At 36.1% G+C, this 23,280-nt stretch overlaps 1 protein-coding gene across 20 annotated transcripts in view; it reads right to left on the reverse strand.

Annotated features, from left to right (window-relative positions):
* The window catches only part of AKAP7 (A-kinase anchoring protein 7), a 98,972-nt gene that overhangs the window by 34,556 nt on the left and 41,136 nt on the right, over positions 1-23,280 (reverse strand). For 15 of the 20 annotated variants that reach the window (XR_003256644.1, XR_003256646.1, XR_003256645.1 and 12 more), the window contains one exon: positions 19,736-19,880. Coding sequence is in view for 16 of the 20 variants with exons in the window: in XM_026085707.1 (XP_025941492.1) it covers positions 19,736-19,880 (145 nt within the window). In the remaining 4 variants the exon portion in view is untranslated. The other 5 variants (XM_026085718.1, XM_026085719.1, XM_026085721.1 and 2 more) reach the window with 5 other exon arrangements.

The following is a 23,280-nucleotide window of genomic DNA, read 5'->3' on the forward strand; positions in this document are numbered from 1 at the left end:
TTTGAATATTAACCAACTCTCTTGAACACTCCTTCCTTCCAGGGCCCTCACCCATGGGATTCCTCCAAGTAGGTCCCTGAAGAGGACAAAGTTTGCTCTCCTGTTTATATGTTTATATCTTGATAATGCAGCATCTTTAAATAATAACTAATAGGTGGCAAGATAACCTTTAGTATAAGACATTTTTTTTCAAGTATTCAGCTAGTTCCTGCTGTTGTGGAAAAGAAAAAGACTAAGGAATGTATGAAAAGGGAGACGAGGAACAGAAGGTTACTTTATTTACTGTGGAAAAAACCCTTCTAAAGCAAAAAAAGAAACTGAATATCTTAAATTTATAAAAATGATTAAAGGCCACATGTGCAATACAGTGCAATGTAATTCAGGGCAAAAATATTGGTAGCTATGGTATTTCTTCCTTCTAAAAATTTCCAAGGTGAATTGAACAGTTACGGACAATGAGTACTGAAAAGAGTTACAGTCATAGCTTGGCAGACTCTCAATGATTCTCAATGATGAGTAAGTGGTTAGAGACAGCTATCACTGTCCAGTGACAGTTTACTGAGAGTTAACCTGACTGTGAGGCTTCTAAAAAAGATATAAGGAGAACAGAAAAATATTCCCTTACTTTCAACTTATTTTATATAGTAAAACAATGAGAATTTGTTTCTTATAAACAAAATGAGAAAGAAAATCAGTGGCAAGATTCTGTTCGAATACCTAAATTGGTAAACCTTAATTTCCAACAATATATCACTATATTACTTGCATTTTTTAAAGAAGATTTCCAATTTTTGTCTAAAGTTTTCTTTACTTTCCTGATTACACTTAGTATTTTTAAATGCTTATTTTAACAAACAGGAAAACCTGGCTATCAAGAAAAACAAGTCACAGGTCTTTTCTTGTACTTCCTTCCCTTGTTCTACATTCAAAGATGTCAAATTTTTACATTTAAAATAAAATGCCATATAAACACGGCACAATTAGATGCTTTTTCCAATGTACATAAAATATTGATCACATAATGCTAAAACATTCTTTCTGGAACAGTGACTGTTGTGCACAGCCTAGAAGACCAATTCTTTTAAAAAAATATTGAAATGCATTTTCCACTGGAACAACTGAATAAACTTTTCAAAAAGAAAAAAAAATAAAAGATGGTGACTGCTGTATATTCTTTCTCTTCAAAGTTTGTTGATAAAGTCAGGGAAATACACTGACAGTGTACCACAGTTCTGCGTATATTAAAACTCTTGCTAATGTCATTGACCCTCACCAGTCCATTCACAGTGCCAGTGTTTTATCACTGATGTGTTGCTATTCATTAAGGTTCTCTATTAGAAATCTTCTGGGATTTGGAACACATTTATAAACAGGCTCAGAGAATGTGCCCACAATTTAGTCGGTGTATCGTTGCACGGAAAGGCCCTGATTACAACCCCCATTCCACTCCTGTTGCAACACTTGGCAGAATTGCAACTTTTTCCCAATCTCCTATGTTTGGAGCTCCAAAGTCCAGATTTGTTAACTTTCCAAAAATATTACAAAGCTCATTTTCTCCTCTTTGTTAAAGCTGCTCATAAGAATGCAAGTCAGGATGGAGTTGAGATTTAAGGTAGTCTTTTCTGTAAAACTTTCATTTATCCAAGAGGTACTCAAAACATAAGAAGGCTGCTTAAATGTGTATTTTTACAGTTTGAAGAAAAAAATAATGTTGAATAGACAGATGCCCTAGGCTCCTTTAAGTTCTGGAAGTCAGGAGTAATAGGTTATTTTTGCCTTCTTACTGGTGAGAACAAAGACCCAGCATTTCAGGCCACTTTTCAGTCTTCTGCTCTCTTATTCCTGTGTATAAATGAAAATGGGATATTTGGTGCTGTGTAAATAAATACCTAGCTTTAAAGAGTAAAAATGAATGTAAGTTACTATGGATTACAACTATGTTTTTAATATTGTATCAAAGGCTTTTAATGATTCATGGGAGGAATAAAGGAAGGTAGCATGAAGTTAGCAAAAGAATCCATGTAAAACATACATTTTAAAAAAACCACAATTAATATAATAAAGTTTTGATGCTGTCAGTCGATAGCACTTGCTAGACTGCTGCACCTTAATATGGTTCACTGAAATCTGCCTGTGCACTGTCAGCTGCTTTAGTAAATTGGACAGCTAACGAAGGAACACACCTTAGCCAATTTGTTTGTTCAGATTATAAAGAAAAAAATGTATTTTGCAGGCCCCTTTGTTAGAAAAGGATTAACCTTTGACTCCCTTTCCTTTGAAATATCTAACACACAAGGGTTCACCTCACAGATTTCCAGAAGAGGCACCACAGACTTTTCAAGGAATCTGTAGATTTGAATACATCCTTCAGTATGTTCTTTTCTTTCACAGCCAAATGTCCCTTTGAAAAGAATTTGCTGTTTTCAAAAGCACTTAAGGATTTTGAATGCCTCTGTGGTACAGTGCTCCATTGCAAAGACAGACACAAGCCGAATTCTACAGGTTTCAAGTACTTACACTCCTGTCATTTCAACCGGGTGTTGCAGAGATGGCCCAAGAAATGCCATAGTGGATACAGAAAAGTAACTGACAGCTAAGAAAAATCACCTTAAATCTATCTACGCTTTATAAAGGTCCAAAGTCAGCATGTTATACTTTTTTTCTTCGAGAAATCAACCCAGTTAGGTGGTATTTTGTTGTCCACTAAAGAGGAAGTCCAATGGTAACTCATCAGCCTTCTCCATTATCCAAACCAGATTTATGAATTCTAATTTTCACTTCTACGTATCACAAAACCTGCACTCACAAAACCAGCTCTGCTTCAGTTTGCATTAAGAAGGCCATGTTACAACCAGCTGTAAAAACTGCTTCCTGAATAAAAAATTAAACTCTACAAAAGGAAGAGATTTTTATATCCTGCTGTCATGTACACCAGATTTATAATCATAGCTGTGTCATGATGAGCTTTTTTAAATAACTTCAGAACAATGTTGTTAAAATTTAGTTAGAACAGTGGTATAAATGTTGAAAAAAAGGATAAGTATCTCTTCTCAGCTAATATACTTCAAAAAATGTCATCCATAATCTAGTCAATTTTACACACCTGCAGGAAAGACCGCTCCTTTTTTTGATTTTAGGATTATTGCCACTTAAAATGGAACATTACTAGTATTTTGAAGATTAATTTCCTCCGTAAATAAGGGAAGTAGACAAAGAAAGACTAAGTGACAACAGGATGATTTGTTATGTCAGTTTTTACTGGGATAGTTCTTATCCACTCCTAATGATTTTTTGCCACCCAACAATAAATTATATTTATGTACTGTTTTTACAAGTAGAAATATAATGCTTAACATCTGAAGCACCTTAAATCTTGCCTTTTAAGAGAAATATACTGAATCTTAAATAAAAGTAATGCAATAAGCATAGAAAATTGACAATTCCAAGTAGCATCACAGTTGCAAAAGAGTTGCTGCTTCCATGCCTCGTAGACAGCAGTGGTCATGAAGATGGGATACTACAATAGCTTGTGAACAGAAAAAATAGAGGTGCTATTTGGGATAAAACTTAGTCCCAGATAAATGATTTTAAGAAACATAGTCAATACTTTTAGCCTGTATAACTCAGGTACCTCATATTCATTAATAAATTCATATTATCTCTGAAGTAAAATTAGGTCACTCATTTTAAGGATGAACAAATGAGGCACAAAGATAAAGGACTTGCCCAAAACTGCTGAAACATTTACTGTACAGAGACAGTACATGTAATTCAAACTCCCACAGGGCTTGAATTAGAGTTTATGATTCTTAGTTTCCTAAACTAGTGCAAGATAGTTTTCCCTTCCTTTAACATATCTATAAGGAAGCACATTTTCAATATCTTCCTGGTTATCTGTAATTATAATTCTTGGACTCATTCATTCTCCTAATACCAGCAGATGTTCTTTTCTCCCTATAATGTACAGTATTCTACTTCCAAATATTAAAGAATTTCTACTATTTTCTAGCAGTACAAGTAGTTTAATATCAGAGACATTTATTCTGACACAGCTGCCTGTGCTATTTATTGGATTCATTAGCATTAAGAGATGTGCCAGATAGTCTCTACTAAAAGAACATGGCAGGCAGTGACAGTGATTCATTTCTTAGGATATTGTGCTCTAAGGTTTCCTTGAGACCAAAGCTCAAAACTCATTCTGAATGCAAAGGAATCAGAACACTTTCAGAAGTGGGAATGCCAGCTGGCTTTTACTTTTAACAGTACCAACAGCCACTATTATAGGAAATACAAAAAAAACCTCCCCAAATTTTATTTACCGTGATCATTTCTTTTTGCTTTTGATAGCCTAATTTACTTAAAACAATTATTTAACCTAGTTAATACTGTTTTCCAAAAAAACTGCTAAAATTTATCATGATCTACATGGAACGAAACATATCAAGTGTCTGTGTCCCAGTTTGTTTGTTTTTTCCTTGTAGAATGCACAAACACAACCAATTTATGAGTGCTAGAATTACTAGCAAGGAAAAATATTTCCAATTCTCAGGTATATAGTCACATTTTTTTTCACCTTCCCATAGGAGAAGTTCCACTCTCTTTAGATGGACAACCCGCATGAGTTAATTCCACAAAGAATATCTAGTGGAATATCCCCAGTTTGATTTTTCCTCAGATGACTGTGAACTGAACTCCTTTTGGTTAGTCATACGCAGACTCTTTTTTCAGTTATTCACTTCATCCATTCCTTTCAGAAAAATGAAGTAACACAAAAATTATGTCCTTCCCAAATGCTACCAGTAACTTATGCTGGAACCCAGCCATTCCTTTGCTAAAGATCATCCTCCTAATTTTAATATTTCTTAAATAGTTCTGCTTTGTTTTCTATTTTCCACTAGTCTCCAACTGGAGATGACATAAGACTTTATTAAAATAATGTAAAGCTATTTATAATACTTACCTAAGAGCCTTAACAGAATATACTTACAGATTTAAAATTAAAATACATACATTTTTACATACATTCAAATGAGTTATTTTGTAGTGATTATGTAAGAGTATTGACAACAATTAATCTGAAYGTTACATATAAATAGAGAAAATAAGATGTAAAGTAAGAACAAGCAAAGCAGACCTTGAGCATTAATATTTTTCTATCACAGCTCTAAAAAAATGCAAAAGTGATATCTACTTACTATAATGCTGGTAACACAGAAAATGCATGATCCAAGTCCGAGGCAGGCATAAGAATTCTATGAGACAAACTGAGCCTACAGCTTTGAATAATTTACTAGAAGGTTCTCAAAAAACCCAACACTACACCTATAAAACTTCCTTGTAACTTGATCTAGAATCATGCTTATTATTCGTGAATCTCTGTTTTTAAGATTTACAGCTGTGAAGGCAGTGAATTCTAGAATTTCAGTTTCATATTTGAACATCTATTCTATTTGTACTAAAATTGCACAATTTTGTGAAAAATATTTTCATTCTTAAAAAGTAATCAAAGAACTGGGAGCTCTGACTAAGATGCCTATCTAAACAACATAAGCAACAGAGTGGGCATATTTCTCTACTCCAAGGACATAATGATATTTATAAAGCTCAAAATAAGCGATTGTGATTCTGCTGTGGCTGTCAGAACAAGAAGAGGATACAATACCTACTAAGTGAAATAATAATGTCTTTCTCCCTTCCTCAATATGTTGAAAAGTATTTCTTTACAAAGTGTAGTTGTGTATAAACAGGCCTTAAAAAAAGTAAAATGGTTCCTTTTGTTTGTTCTGGATTTGCATAAAATTTCTGTGTACTGTACAAACTACAACTGTGTTTCCCTCCTAGAGAAGGGAAAGAAATTTGTTTTCACCCTTAGCAAAAATAAATATGCTCTGGAGATAGCAGAAATCACCGGTTCCATCTTTGGTATCTTCTCTTATTTCTAAACTGCTGTTTTATACTAATTGATAAAATAGGATTTATGTTTGTTATTCTAATCATAATGTTAAACATGAACTTTTCATTTATGTGCTAATGAACCTTTTATATAAGAATGCAAAAGAAACCATAGCTTGAAAAATAGGCTCACATATGAAAGATAATAACAACATGCAATAAACAAAAAAGATGCTCCTTTAAATGGATATTAATAAACACGTCAGTGTATAATGAGACCCTCCTGTTTCCAAGAAAAGGAACATTTTAATGGATCATGTGCTAACAATACATGTGAAAAAGAACATCTGGGCTGTATTCAGTCCAAAGCCTACAGTGGGGAATCTGTACTGTGCAAATGGCAGAAAGCAGCTTTGATATATGTCAATGTACCGTAAAAGTCCCATAATCAAAGTCTGTCCAAAAATGCATTGATTCAGTGCATTTCTGGTTTGTTTTTTCCTTAATCTCGTCATGCTAACAACGCCCACTTCTGTGGCTAAACTGATTATCAAGTTTCCGGCAAGAAAAGAGCTGTATAAAAGAGGCCTTTTGGACTGCCTAACTGTGAAGCTACTGTCAGGAGTTGGACTATACAGACATGCACGTGCATGCATGTACACCACACACATACACATACATACACATATATAATACATCAACCCTATCTACTGGTAATTTGTCTCTAATGTATACAACTAAAAGACTTGAGCACCAAACAGCAGTTAGACAGGACTGATGTGTCTGCACCCAAAAACAGAATAAAACTCACATATTCTTTAAAATAAGAAAAGTGAAACCTGCTTTAGGTACCTGTGTATCATCAGGAGAGGATACTGGGCTATGGAACCCAGTAAGGTGGAGATAACTAATTCAAGATTTAGAGCAAGAGAGAGAGGTGTTGACACAGTCCTGTTTCTRTGCAGCACCCAGCTCAGGCTGCAATTTCTTGGCTCATCCCTCCGAGATACTGGATGCTTTCTGTGCACTCAGTTGGAAATGGAGGCAGCTCATCTGGAGGCAAATGCCTACAAGATTCACAAATGCCTTTATTTGACTGTAGTCAATACAGATAACAGACCCCTGCTTTAATACAGAACAACAGGGCTTGTCAGCATAATACACCTATCAAATGCACTTTTTAGTCAGGTAGATAACACAGATTCTGTCCATTGGCTATATTTTGTGGCACAAAGGACTGTGGATCAGGACTTATAATCTGTTTCAAGAATAGCTCTTCAGAGAGAGTCATCATTAAGGTCTACATATAGTATTCTTATTATAATTGCATTAATGGCATAAAATTATTAATCTAATTGCACTGATGAACTGTTACATTTCAATTTGTCTGCCTGAATGTAAATTTACATTGAAAAAATGTATGCATGGGACAGAATGCAAATCCTTACAGATTTCTTCCATTTTTCCATGACATGAAATAAATTATTATTAAAAAAGTGGTCAAATAAAAAAGCAACACTCAGAAAAGCTACAGCTACAAAAGATGAAGTCATAACTGTATGGAGTTCATTAATTCCAAGCATCTGAGAGCTGCAAAATATTATGTACTCCACTACTCCACTCTCCTACTACTGCTCTACCCTACTATAGAGTATTCTCCCAACATAATTTTCTTTTCCTTAGAATTTCACTAAGTAAGCCTCACCACCACTGGCCCTGTACCACCCAAAGTCCCAAACTGAGAAAGACGTGAAGAAAAGGACTGAATGTGATTGGAGAGCTTAAAATTGAAAGGGCACATGAACAATCAGAATAATTACTTTTAAAAAAAACTTTTAGCCCTTGCTCCTCACAAGCAACTTGAATAATTGTAGCGTCATTGTGAAAATTGGTAATATAAGCAATGTATCCTTAAAAAGCCCAATAATACATTGCAGAAGTAAAATTTAGATGGCTCTTTACCAGGAAATTATTTACAATAGTTTAAAAATAACTAAGGCATTAGGATTTACAAATCTGTATTTCAAACTATGGAATTTAGTTTACTTTGAAATATATGTTTGTTATACCTATATAGAAAGAATTGTACGATAGTATTTGAAACTCCATGTGGAAAAACCAGTATGCCTTTATATTCTTCATAATTAAGGAGAACCATGCCTGAGACCATAAATATGCATGCAGTACATCCAAACCAGTCCAGGTAATGAATCACGAACAAAGATTATTCACAAAGGAAGAATACACAGATATTCTGTATATTTCTCAAAAGAAAAAATACACGAGAAGCTCTGACACAGATAACTGCATGACTGAATAGGATGATGTAGATGACTGAGGTAATAACTAAACCAGATTACGGATGGTAATTGAGAGATTTGGAGATTAGCATGTATACATCTTGGATAATATGTCAGAAAAGGAAATTACAATATATAGAAAACAGAATTTACCAATAATAAAGATCACAAGGAGTTCATTATATACTTCTAAAAGAGGGGATCCATGACAAATAGCTGTATTTGCCATGTAAAATAATATGATTGCTTTCCCTTTCTTTCATGTGCTTGTACGCTTGTATCTTGACAATCTGTAATTTTCCTTTGCTCTTTTATTTTATATTAACTCTTCCTAGTGTATTTTTTCACTAGAGAATGCTTATGTACCTTTTGACAAAAAAAATCTATACAGAAGCAAAGGTTCCATCTTGAAAATAACACATCTATATTGATCCAATACAACTTAGTACTGTATTAAAAATAACATGTAATATTAAAGATACACCAATAAATCTCCTCTTTTGTCAGGGGTTGTAGAAAGTCCTCATTAACTGATGAAAAATTTTAACATGCAATGTGTTTTGTGTTTACAATAGGATAGATAGTAAAGGAGAAGGAAAAGTATCAGACTTGCCTGCATTTGGAAGACAGGACAGATTAACACTGGCTGGGAATTTAAAGTACCAAGAGCTGTTTCTGAATAATTCCATATGTGGACACTGCTATTTTGGAATAAGAGTGCTTTATTCCTGTTCAGCTTGACCCACTTTCCAAGTGTAGTTAATCAGGAACAGTGTTACGTGTAAACAAGCCTTATGTTTGTTCTCTTGATTAGAGCAATAAAGTTCAGTATCTAGGGTTTCTGATTCAAAACAACTTAAACATTTTAAAAAATCATAAACAGGCTATGGAAACAGTGGCTAGATATTAAAATGCAATTGTGCCATTTTCACTGTTTCCCTAAATAAATTATTTCAAAGTTAAAATGCTTTTTAAATAGTCTTGAGCCAGAAATCATCCTCCTGCTATAATCTGTAGGTTGAGGATGGCTACTCAGAATCCTGTAAGACAAATCTGCTCTTTGCAAAACAAGAAGTTACAGCACAGGTTTTTAAAAGTATATGCCAAGGGTCAACTGTAGTGCCTCAGCACTTCAGAAATCAAGCTATTCACCTAATGTAAATCCATAAAGTCTACAGAGGACAAGAGGACAAGTTCCTCCCACACTTGTAGCTGATCCAAATCTGTGTGAACTCATGGTGACAAGTCAAGCAGTCATGTTAAACTCAGCACTGTGCCAACCATGTTCACCCAGATGATCTGCTCAGAGTGCAAGTGGAGTGAATTCACACTGACTCGCAAAATACTGTGTAGACATGATTAGAAACTTATAAAACTGGAAGTCGGATGTTAGGTGTCTGTAAGTATGTCTAATAAGTATGAGTATGCATACATGTTTGACCTGGGCCTGAAACCACAGCTTTGGCCACGTAAGTCTCCTGACCCACTGATGCTTGTGTACAAATTAGTACCTACTTAAACACTGTAGCATCCATTTAGAGACAACAACCAACACTGGAGAAGCAGGAAGCACAACTTCTTTAAGCATTGTCTTCTGTACCTGATCCTGAGTCCTGCTTGTCTGTTCCACAGGAAAAGCAAGCACTAATGCAAAATCAGATAGCTTATGTCACGGGTGGTTAACACATTTAATCTTGCAATGGAACAGATGAGGAATGTTCACAAAGCATGAAAGGCAGTGTAAAAGTGATTTCTTATACATTGTTCAGCCATTCATTATTAGCTTTAAACTTAGTTTTTTTTCAAGGTTTGTCACCATTCTATGCATAGTGGAAGTCCTCTAGGACTAGTCCTCTGGTAAGTTTTCAAGCTGTGGGGCAGGGGCAGAAAGCCCAAAGTCAGACTGTTCACAGCTGATCAATAAGGACACACATGCAGGCTCAGACTGCTTAACTGACTAAGAAGAAACACCATCACTTTGAAACAGTTCTATACAAAGAAAGCAACATGTTCATAAAATGTATGTTGCACCTTCCCAGAAAGTTCTGTATACTACCTGACTCACACCCTCCAAACATTCATATCCCACAAATCTGTAAAACTGTCCTGCAAACAGAGGTGYCTCAGATTTCACTCCCATCATTAAATCTTAATATTAATTTGTACCTAAAGTGTTTGAAACAAAAATAGGAGATTATGTTCTATRTTTCAGCAGGTTCTGTGATGGCCCTTTCTGGTCTGTTTGAGAACAGATTAAAACTTCAGGTAACTGAGCAGACTACTTCAAGACAGTAATGGTACATTTTAGCTAGTGATTGCTGTAATCTTCCTTTGGGAAATGCTATTATAGTCTACTGCTTCCTTAAGAAACAGTGCGTAGCTACTTTGTAGGAAATAAAAATTGACACTGTATACCATATTAATAATGTTTCTTTATCACTGTTGTATTTTAACTTGAAATCGTCTCCATTGAAAAGGAGCTATTTTTATAAATATTAAAAGCTTCAAAAAATATTTTACATACAGTCTGAAATAAGAAAAGTGGTAGAAATGAAATTGTTGTCTGTTCCTGTTCATTGCTAAGTATTGTTTGAAGAGATAAAATGTAAGCCACGGTATTAAGCAAACCAAAGCACTTTTCTTCAACAACTAAATTTTTATGTCAGTGTTTGTATTATTCCTGAAGTACTGATCTGTGCAGTCATGTCTTATTTTAGAATATCTCATAGGGATTAGACAGCAAGCATAGTAGAAATCTCTCTGCGTAATCATGCAACACACTGTATAAGCTTGAGATCTACGCAAACCATCAACAACTGAAAAATACTGACATTTTAACAACAGAATACTATGTCTTTGCTTTCACTCAATGTCCTTTGAACTAGTGAAAAACCCTTCTCAGAGGAATTGCAGAGGAACTTAATTAAATTATGGTAAATCAAACATAGCATCCTTTTGATATTAAGAATATAAAATAAAATAGATCAACAAGAGCAGCATACTAGCCAGGTCAATTTTAAGAATAAAAAAATAATTATCTTCAACTGATCAATTCAATAAAATAATATTAAATACTTAATTTACTTCTCACCATTTAGGCAGTCTGTTTGTTTTTTGCAATTAACATATCTTGAAATTAATGTATTATGCGTTTTGAATATATTTTTAACATATGAAATTTAGGAACAAATTAGTTGTTTGGAAACCAAGGTCTGCTTGAAGAAAGAAGCCTTTAAAGCAGAAGACTGAAAAAAAGCTGCCGGATGTTATTAAATTGTGTTTTACAACATACTACCCTTTATTGTGAAAAATCAGTTCCGGTTGATTTACTGAACTAAATTTTCAGTCATGAATCATATTCTTACTGACTTGAAATGTGCTTTTGTGCTTTTCTGTCAGATTTCCTTCATTGATCTTATGCCATTGCCTGTACATATTTCTGAAAGTAATTTGTGGAAAATCTTATTTTCACTCACTTTCAACTATTGATAACGGGTCTGGCATGAAAACTGCTTCAAAATTCCTTTTGTTGAAATGTAACAGGACAAGTATCACTATTTAGCCTTCAAATAGCCTTAGAATTAAAATATGATATATTTAGAAGAAAATTGCAAAAACTATTCTGTACAATAAAGCAAGTAATACGTAACATAATGAGACAATTATACTCACAGTATTAGGAATAGCATGATTGAATACTAAACATCATGCTCTTCTCTTTAAAGCTCTCTATCACTTTCTAATGACAAGTTTCTTATACATTTGCCAACATTAAAACTCAAAATCAGGAAAATTAGAAGTTACCCTCAAAACAATGACATATTATTCTGAAATGAAAATTTCCACTTTCAAGTCATATTTACACTGGCTATTTTCATCTCAGTCAACTTGTTCTCCTCCTTATCCATACACAGAATTTATCAATTCTCTTAAGTTATAACTGATATTACAAAGTTAATATAAAAATGCTATACCGTTATGAAAATTGTTATAATAATGGTTAATGTTTTAATAGTAGAAAATTATCAAATACACAATAAGCTGTCCAATGTAGTGATATAAGGTGATATATGTCACTAGAGCTAAAGAGAACATCCAGCAAGTTTTAATGTAAGACTAGTGAAAAGGAATGAGTAAGAGACCACTCTGTTCTCAACAGCGAATGGAAAATATTTGTGTCTAAGAACCCACTGGATCACCACTTTCTATTCACTGTTCTTAAACAGCTGGCTTCTAGATTATTAACTAAAAAGAGTATGTTTCCCTGCCATGTTTAAAGAAATCATTTTTATAACTCAGTATTTTACTGCATGACTGCAAAGAAACAGCACTTTAGGGAAAGACTTTATTGATCAGTACATAATACCTGTTGGTTTTGTGTAGACACAAAGAGTTCTTTAGCATATTGCATGCACAAAATTGCAGCAGCTGCCAACAAACTCATCACAAACAATGACTGTATTACTAAATTCAAATGTGAAGGAACAGTCCCTAGGAAGCTGCCTAAGAGATTTTTATCCAAAAGAAGCACAACTGCCATATTATTAACTAAAATTTAAGAAAAGTGTCATAAGTATGCAAGAAACTCAACAACAAAGATTATAGATGGAGCCACTATGTATAACGATGCAGAAATAAAAGATACAAGACTATGAGATCTACAGTATTGAAAAGGAAAAATAAACAAGAAGTATAAAGGTGGCTGAAGAGCCCATTTGTGTTGGGTAGAGAGCAGTTATTCACAATCTAATAGAGTGGAGAAGGTAGAAGCTAGAGTTCATATTGCAGATTGCATTTGAACCCTTTTCTTCCTTGATGATAAAGGTGAGATATTACTGTACTTTTTGCTTGACACTGTAAGCGGTTTTTAAAAGATCAAACTAATGGATGTCAACAATCTATCCAACTATCGATTGCTTTCCAATTCTTTTCAGTCTTCTATTTTTGCTCAGTATGATTTTGAGTTCAGGAAGTGACATTATCATGTCCATTTTCTATTTCAGATACAGGTAAGTCTTTTCTTCTGAACTTCCTTTCCTCTTGGTGGGTATCTCCAAAATCTATTGCTGAGAAGTTTATCCTCAGTCTAGAGAGCTCTTATATCAGGTAGCACCAGGAGCATCCTGTTCTCTGTTTGAGACATGGGTGCTGAGCCCCTGCATGGCTAACATTGTAAAATGTAATGTGAAAGCACAAACTGTACCAGTAAATCATAACTCAARGTTATTAAAAAAGTTAGTTAAACAATTCAAATAGCTAAACAGCAGCAATCTCAAAGAACGTATTTCGTTTGTAATGTGTTCTGTTCATAAGGTTATTGTTCTCCCTCAGAAATGTGAAGCTTGCAAATACAATGAATCCTTTTCTCATTTAGTTGAGAATCTAAACTGTAGCATATTCTACATGAGACTTACACTTCTACAAGTATAATAAATCAGAGCAGCTTTCTGGCACCCTTTGCCTATGCTCCAAGATACAAACTGACAACATATTGTCTTTAAAGTCAAAATTAAGATAATGTTTTTGACCAACTAATTTTAATTCCTGAACAGTGTCTTCCTACCTGAAGGAGCACCTTCCCCTGCCAGAAGGCCGTAACTGATATGATGAATAAAGACAACCATAAAAAGAAGGAAGAGCAAGTACAGAAACTTTAGTATTAATTTCCAGCAGTACAAAAGTGTTAACGCAGATCAAAAGAAATCCTCTTCCAGTCAAATGATTAACTCACAACAAGATTCACATGAATTTAGTATGTCATCAGTATGCTTCCTTTTCACTTCAGAGGGATATTCTCTCCTTCAAATCTACTTATAAGAATGTAAAGCAATAATTTTGCTCTCAGAAATCTGTTTTGACTTAGTAAATTTCAAAAACTGGTATGACAAACTAACAAACTTAATATATTTTGATATACTATCAAGTCTACCTTGAAAGATTTTAAAATCATTTTTAGAACCTAATGGAGAATATAAATTTTGTCATTCAAATATAGAAAACCCTAATGGATAGTAAGATTTCTAGGATCATGAGACTTAACATGCAGCAAATCCAAATATATATTTAAAAAATTAATAAGCTTTATCAAACAAAATCTACTATTGCATTGTGCACCTGGTAAAAGCAATACTTTACTCTTAATTTAGTTGTAGAAATTTACTAGTGAAAAATGTTTAACAAATGTAATCACCAGTCAGTTTACAACAGATGTTTTGTCTCTTATGAAATTAGTAGCTGGCAACTGCAATTGCCTGGAAAGTACACCTACTCCTTCCATTGAAATCCCTGGTGTACTTCACTCTCACTTTAGGGATCCAAGTTATTGCTTAGTGGATATCTGGGGGTTTTCATTATTTCTTTTTCTTTAATTGTTTAAATGATGAAGTCAATAGAGAGAACAGACAGGATTACTTAATTCTACTCATCTAAAAGTTAGGACTCTCATCTAAGCTAGCTGACTAGGCTCCCTCTTTAATCAGTGGAAAGAAGCATTTCAAGAGAACTGTTCAACTTGTGTATCTTAAATTCACATCTTGCCTATCTTAGACACATTTTAGGATGGAATGAATCACACTCTGTAGGTGTCTTTCTCTCCCATTTCAGAGAGACTTTGGAAGGTGCCTAGATGACAAGGTCAGACTAAACACCTAACTTGTACACAGTCCAACCGAAATGTAACCTGACCCACCAAATGTTGTTACTTAAAAAGGGATCTGTTTGAAGAATTATTTGAGCAGCCTTTAACCATATTCTTATACTTTTTTTTCCAGATAAATTAGATGCCTGCAGTCTGACATTTCAATTTTAAGATTTCTACTGCTAGATTGCAAGGGTTAAGGGGAAATTATAATAGCACTTCAACCTCCAACATGACACGCATTCCAGATACGTCAGTTCTGGCTGTGCAGCAAGAAAGAGTTGGCTGCTGGGTGATTTCCACTAAGGAATTGACTTCTGTGGAAGTTTTGCTGCCTCAGAGATAGCACATAGGAAACCTGATACATAACTTTTTCCTTACTAGTCACACAGGAAAAGCTTATCACAGTTTAAAAGCTGAATGCAGCTTGGCATGTGATAGTTTTCTTTCATGTGTGTGTAATTCATAATACATTACATTAGTGTAAACATATTTTCTTTAAAACAGAAGTCTACAAAAATTTTAATGCATGGATCCTGAGGATATTTAAGTGGGATACTTAATGCTAAAGGCATACCTAACCAAGAAGATTTATATAATGCTTCTTTGGATGGGCAGTTTTCATATTGAACGTCTTCACTGTGATATAAAGAACTGATCTGACATTCAGGTAAAGGAATATATATTGAGAACTCATTCCAGGGTTCGCTCTTCTTCTTCGGGATTTGAGGTGACATACACTAGCAGCCATGAGCTGCCTGTCTGAAGAAGGACACTTTGTTGGCCTGCTGTTTGGCTTGTTTTAAAGAACAACCTGATCTCTGACCGGGGGATGAAGGCTCAACCCCATTGTCACCACCGCATCAAATTTTTGCTCCTGAATACACACCCTGCGGAGCTGGTGTGCAGATGCTGGTGTAGATGTCCGCAGGCTCTGCCAAAGATAGTGGATGTTTCTCTGTAATCTATTGTCAAAGCCTGTTTACCTGTTGCACATTTTGTTGCAGCTCAGCACATGTTTCACCTCTGCCCTTATCCAGATCAAGTTTTTATGCCTTCTGTATTTTTAAACATGTTTTTAAAATGACTAGCAACCAAGCTGATAAGTGTTGTAGCTTTTAATAGCAATGGCAGTATGCAACTCTTCATTGCGTTCAGATTTCTGTTTCTCTTTTAGTATTAGATGTATTCCCTTCTTAGACCTTTCTATCTTATTACATGTCTGGCCCTGAAGTCTGGCCCAAACTCTAGGTAACAAAAAGCAAATACCATTTTTGTATTTTCTGAAAACTTTTAGGAGAAAAGAGAACTTTTCTGAGTACATGTAGAAATAGAAAGAACTAGAGTTAGATACAGTGCTTTGTCTGTATTAAGTTAATTCACAAATTTCACTATTTCTGATGTATTAATAGAACTCCACTAGCTCCCTCCTGTGGTTAATTTAACATCCTCGCAATATATATGTAGTTAATAAAAGCCCCTATTCAAAACATTTTAAAATATAATGAGTTTTTAGAAATTCATTAAAATAGTTATTCCTTCTCTGAAGAGAAAGACATTTAAACTCTGTTTCAATACCCCTGTTTTCCCTCTCCTATTGGCCTTAGACAAATACATTAATGTGCACAAAACCAGGAAAAGTAAAATGTATACATTTTTGCATACTCCATCTATGCTCATATAGCCCCTATGAGAAGGAGCAGGGGAGGGTAATAATATTACACTTTCTTAATGCAGTATTTGTGAAGAACATCTAGTCAAATATTATGGCCACAGAAAGCCAGATACAGTACTTACACAAAAATAATTCAGGAAGAACTCTGTTGCAGGTTGTGAAAATGACACTTTCCATACATTCTTTAGGCGTTGTCACCCCATGACTGATTTAAAGCCAAACAAGCATCTGACTCTTGCTATGAATACCAGTTGATTGACTGCTGTTATAAATCATTTAATGGGACTCATCTTCAAAAGACAGCTGAAAGACTGACTGTCTCATTTTAGCATTCTGAGATGTCAGTAATAAGACAAGTTCAAGAAGAACAGAGATTTAAACAAATGTTTAGAAAAAAACATTGTCAATGTCTACCAAATATACTGCTAAACAGCTTTTATTTGAAATGCGTTATTTATCGAATTACTTAATCAGACACACATTCTAAAATATTTTGAAATATATTTGTAAATAGTGGAGCCTCAATTTCATCCCAATGAAAAATTTCATACTATGTTAAATAATTTTGTAATTTCCCTTTCTCTAAGCATTTGGATGCTTATAAATACATATTTGAATGTACAAGCATGTGCATAAGATATTATACAGAAAATTTACATTTCCTTCTTTTATCTATATATATGTATACACACCCAGAAATACATACATAATTATATATATGAAGACTGAGACATAAACAACAAAGTAATAAATATGATACACACACATACACACACAGAGATATGTATAAATATATTTTGCTTTGATTTTGACTGATCTGCATTCTGCAATATTGTTGTCACTAATTCAAGTATAGACATCCTACACATTTTTTCTCCTCTACTGCAGGCAATGTTTTCTATTTGTTTTGTAACAGTCTACATAATGTAAATAAAGGTGAACCTGAGTGCCAGCAAAAACATTAACCAGAAAAAATATTTAGCATTTGCAAAGTGCCTGACATGTTTAAAGCATTGTATAGATATTGAATAATAAATCTTCAAAACAGTCCCTCAAGACCAAAAGCATTTCCACCTCCTATGCTGTAGATGAAATATATAGGGAAAGAAGTTACTACAAGGCACAAAGCAAGTCATCACCAAAGCCTTAAACAGAGTCTTAGGAGTCCCCAGACAGAGCATAAAAAAGGAAAAAAATAAGATCTTGAAGAGTGGCCAAAAGACAGCAGAAGAGGTAAATTAGCAAAATATAGCTTTTATGATGATGCAAAAACAATATTTGCTTAGGAAAAAAAGCATTATTCACATGTATTTCTGTCAATTAACAAGCCTTAGAAAGTTCAGTCTTTCCATCAGAATTGGCTGGACTGGAAGAATATGTTCAAATGAGGTGCTCAGATTGGAAGAAGTTGCCCATATTTATGTTCATCATACCTTTAAAGGTTTTGCATAATTTGGAGATGGACAAAGAACCTTTGTAACAAATAGAAGTTTTCATCTTTTTCAGATTTCTTAGCCCTTACGGAAGCAAATATGATTTTCCTTTAAGCTGTCTAAACAGGAGAGATTGCAGTGAAGATGTTTCTATCCAGATAGTTGACGGAACCAGTGGTCTTAGAAGATATCTCCAACACTGCATGGTTTGTCCTTTCCTTCTAAGGATATGATCATTCCTTGGTTGTGAATATTTTCACTAATAAGACTACTATGCTTTGGAGTGGGAAAGGATAGTTCCACTGAATGATTTGCTTGTTGAAATGCTCAACTTTTTGACTTTTGTGTTAAAAAAAGTTCTGCTCATTACCAGAAATCTAGAAAAAGTTGCAAGATATATGAGAACAAATTTGTCATAGTCTTTAGGTAAGCATCTTACTGCTGAGGTTCCCTGTAAAAGATTGTTTATACTTCTTTCCTATTGTTGGAGCATTCATACAAAAACAGATGTTCTGGTTTTTCTTAAGCAGGTCAAAGTTATATCTATTAAGACTGTCCATATTCTTGTAGAGGTGGAACTATTGCTGACAACTTGTCAAATAGAGTTTTGCTCTATTCTAAATTCTTATTTCTAAAGAAAACAGACATAAAGCCTTCACATGGACTTTGGGTATGAATGTTAGAATGCCATGTGTTCCAGCATCACTACATTTAACCTTTGATGTGACTGCAGCAAATTTTCACATAAAAGTCAAGCTGCACGAGTACAAAGAAGAAACTATACAGACTGAATTCATAAGGCCATTATCTCTTCCCTGCTATAAGCCTGCCCTCTGAGATCCACCTCTACCATGACACACATAAAGAATCAGCCTAATTATGACAGGTAAAAAAGCAATGCATGTGAAAATCTTTGTATTTTGCTGTATTACTACTTGCCCACCTTCCCACGTCATCTGATTTCTTAATTTTAAAGTTCTCCAGGTGCAGGAATGGTATCTTTAAAGATATTCCTAGTATATCACACAATAAATTCCTAAGTTTAAAGGGGTATTTGCATCTTTAAAAAATCCTGAGTATTCTCTATTTATTCCACTCAGAGTGTTTAAACCCATGTTGAAGTCTCCCTGTTCTTAATATGACTAATAGCAATCCCAGGCTCCATTATCAGCTAGTGGGAACTAACCATCACAGAGGGGCCATCAGCCCACAGTCTCTTAATGCACAGAACTTTCATGGATACCACCTGAAGATCGATACATATATGACTTGTCGCAGAAATAAGAAGACAACCCTAGAATACTAATCACGGAAATCTGAAGCTTCTGTTCAGATGAAGCAGGAGGCCACAACTGTAATTTCTAAGATTGTAATAATCTGGGTAAGGTATCTATACAACATTTAAAATCTCGATGATATTCTGAACAGTTCCTATGAAATCTGTTGTATCATCTATAATTAGTGTGTCTAATCTAACTTAGTTACACAGACTGTCTTTATAGTAAACAGAGGGAGACATGCAGCTCCAGAGGGTGATACATCTCACTTATCTTAAACACTCATTTTAGGATGGGAAGCAGAACTTCATGCTGGGGACGGAGAGCTGAGCATAAGCTTTAGCTATCAGCAAGAAGTGCTACACACTGTGCCAGGAGTCCCCAAGACTGAAGGACAGACATGTCAGACTCAAAGGGTATTATTACAACAATTGCCTAACATACACTCCAGAAAGAATAGCTTTTCAGGCATTTAACTTACAGATGCAATTGATACAAAAGGAAAATGAAGATGTGCTTACCAAGAATGACACAGGACTCACAGTAGTAGTACCCATTAGGCTGCTTTTTTTTCAGCATGGAGCAAAGATCTAGGCGGTGCAGAATTTCATCTCCAAAATAATGGCTTTTAAATTTTTCATATAGGCTTGGATCAATTTTTTTCACCTTTAAATATCAACATAAAATTCAGTTAGGCATTCTACTAGGAGACTGAATTTTCACATTTAATTTCTACAGTTTTGTTTTAACCAAAGGTATAGTTAGAATGGGAAACTTCTGCTTCAAGCTGCATACAGAATCCTGAAACAATAATGTACCCAATCTTCTGTTTTAGTTAAGCAGTATCCACTGCAAAACCAAAACAAGGAAACAAAAGTGGCATTACACCTCCTTTCTACCACTCCCTCTTCAATCCTGTAGGAAACAAATCAACATATATTTACACAATGCTACAACTGCTTTATCTTCAAATGGCTTGCAACAGTCTTCATGGACTATGCAACTGGAAATTATGGTCTCTGTCAACATGGGGCATGTTCGTACACTGAAGAATCTCAAATATTTGTCAAGGGCAGTTTTCTGGGTCTTTAAAACCACCAAACAGGAAAAGATGTTCCTATTTAACCAATATTAGGCATTTTATCTCAGTAAATCTAAACACTTATCAATATTTCTGAACTTACCCTATTAAAAAAACCATTTAGCTCAATCCTAACTACAAACATGAATGATTTATAATACCAGCATCATTAGATAGTGTTGAATATATGAACTGGAACAAAATAAATATACTCACTATTAGGCTGTATTCAGAAAACATTATTTTAATAATTATTTTAAGATTTTAGTGCTCCTCACTGCATTTCAATAACAACAGAACACCTCTGTAGCAATTAGATAATTTCTCCTTCAGTCTACCCCAAAATAATGCCATTTGCTTTTTAAAAATTGTTATTGGATCCTTTCTTCTCAACACTACGCTTACCCATTTCTTGTGATGCCTCTCTCACAGTTACTCATACGCAATATGTGCTCAGTGATGGTATCCTTACTGAGCTTTTACTTAGGTAAAAATACATTGACTTTAGAAGCACTCAGCTTGAGGAAGTACCTCAATATTTCATTCTCTACCCCCTAAACTTATAATTTACTTAAGGTCAGAAATGTTCTTCCATTTCCTTGATCTCTGAAATGATGACATCTAGTGGTTGATGTTTTTAACTTCCAATATATGTGGATTCTACATTTATTCAATACTCACTTTCATTATCTAAAATGTGGTATTCTATGGCTAGATTAGTCCTTAAGGACTACGGCTATTTTGAAATAAAATCATCATTCTTTGTTCTTTGGATGACAGTTCTCTGAAATACATTTAGACATCAATCAGTAATAAAAAAGACCTTTTCAGCCACGAATACACCTGTCAAGATGTGAAGCCTTAAGTATTCGTGCAATAAGATGAGAAAAAGACCGAGATCACCATTTCATGCTCCAGAATAAACAGCAAAGGCAGGGATGCTGCTTGTCAAAAACAGATTGGTAATGTGTGAATCAAACCCTGAATGGTCAGGAATCAAGTTCTGCTTGTGACGTACTACTGAGAGATATTTGGAAAAGCAGTCATGGGAACACTGGATGGTATTTTTAGTATCTTGAAGCAATTTATGGAGCGCTGTTTGCAGTGGTTGCAATAAGATGCTGAAAGCAAAAGGATGAAACAATGCAGATRTGTGGGAAGGTTGCAGCTCATTTCCTATTTCAAAGGGTCTGGAAGAGTGGAGATGAAACAGAAGAGTTGTTCCCACATGGGAAAGCTATAGAGGCTGATTACGGCGATACGCTCTAATCGGGCAAGAGTGAGAAATGGAGCACTTGAGAGGCTACTGGAAACGCCTCCAGTGTGCTGCAGGGGTAGAAGGAAGACACCTACCCCTTGGAGAAGTGCTGTAACAAAAATATATCTGTAATGGGACACAGCAGCACAGGCCTGGAAAGCAGTGTTGCATGTGCAACTCTTGCAAGATTGGCAAGGCACCAAGGAGCCGTTATCTGGTAGCCCTGTCACATGCGTCATTGCACATCCTCCGCGTGCAGCTGGGGAACGTGGAGGCTGCCGTCACCAGCCTGCAGGTATATCCTCCAGCTGCATGGAGGCACTGCGGCTGCTGTTACCTGCTGGCCGGGCAGCACTTGCCCCTGTGTGCGATTACAGGCAGGGGGGTGAGAAGCATTAACACAGCAGCAAAGTGAGGTGCCCCAACAGCGATGGGAAGCAGCTTCAGCACCCATGGCTCAGAGACCTGCAACAGAAATGCCCATCCCATGCCCATCTGCCAGCACCACACGTCCAGCTCTTGCTGGCTAGTGGGCCGGGCTGCTCACAGGGCCATCCTCCATCCTCTATTTGCCTGACCGCCATCTCCTCTCCTCTCAGTGAGGGGCTCTGTGGGGGGCAGGGGACGGAGGTAGTAAGCAGCTCCCACGGAAGGAGGCAGGAGCAGGCCCAGCCCGCAGACCACCTGGAGGAGCGGGAGCCCTGAGGACGGGGCTGCTCCGTTCAGCTGGGAGGACTAGAAAGGAGATTTCGGGCTGATTCCCTGCATGAAGGCAGGGGGTTGCTCTCGGGGGAGGTTGGTGGGGCCCCCTCAGCAAGGCGGGCTGGGCTGTGAGGGCTGTCTCCCTGCCCCTGGTGGTTGCTAGGCAGCAGTGCGGGTGGTTGCTAGGCAGTGGTGCAGGCGGTTGCTAGGCAGCAGTGAGGGCAGTTGCTAGGCAGCGGTGTGGGTGGTTGCTAGGCAGCGGTGCAGGCGGTTGCTAGGCAGTGGTGCGGGCAGGGCTGCAATGTCCTGGCTGTGGAAAGCAGTGCCAACAGGGGCCGAGCGCGGTGCTTTCCTGACAGGATCTGGCCCGGGCGAGGGGCTGAACACATGGACTACTAAGCAGCAGGTAGGAGAAGGAAAGGAAGACAGGAGGGCGAGATAAACAAACTTTTGGCCTGCTAGTAGCAGCAGCAGCTGAGAAGAGCTGCCCAGTCCGTGAGCGAGGAGGGTGAGTGGAGGGGAGGAAGAAATGGGAAGAGGAAGAAATGGGAGGAGGAGAGGAAGCAGCAGGGGGTGTGAGGGTAATTATCATTGATCCCTGAAACACTGCTTTGTATATTTGTATAGAAGCTGGCATTATGCAGAGGTGCTGCATATATACAGGGATAGGACACTGAACGGACAACCAGCTTCTGCTGCTGCATCTTTGTGAGCAGCTGCAGTTGGTACATGTGGATATCCCATTCCTCTGAGGAAAAATGATTTTATATGCATATGTATATATGTGCATACACATGATCGTATTTATGGGTATTTGGGCATACATACAGTGAAGCTGTGCAGCACACTTCTCTGAACGACAACTAAGAATTACAGAGCCGCCAAAGTTGGTAGGGGCCTCTGGAGATCATCCAGTCCAACCGCCCTGCTCACATGAGCAGGCTGCTCAGGGCTGTCTCCAGTCAGGTTTTGAGTAACTCCAAGGATGGAGACTCTATCTTGGGCAACATGTTCCAGTGTTTGAC

The sequence above is a fragment of the Apteryx rowi genome, unplaced genomic scaffold (assembly GCF_003343035.1).
Source record: "Apteryx rowi isolate R43461 unplaced genomic scaffold, aptRow1 scaffold_671, whole genome shotgun sequence".
In the NCBI taxonomy this organism is placed as follows: domain Eukaryota; kingdom Metazoa; phylum Chordata; class Aves; order Apterygiformes; family Apterygidae; genus Apteryx; species Apteryx rowi.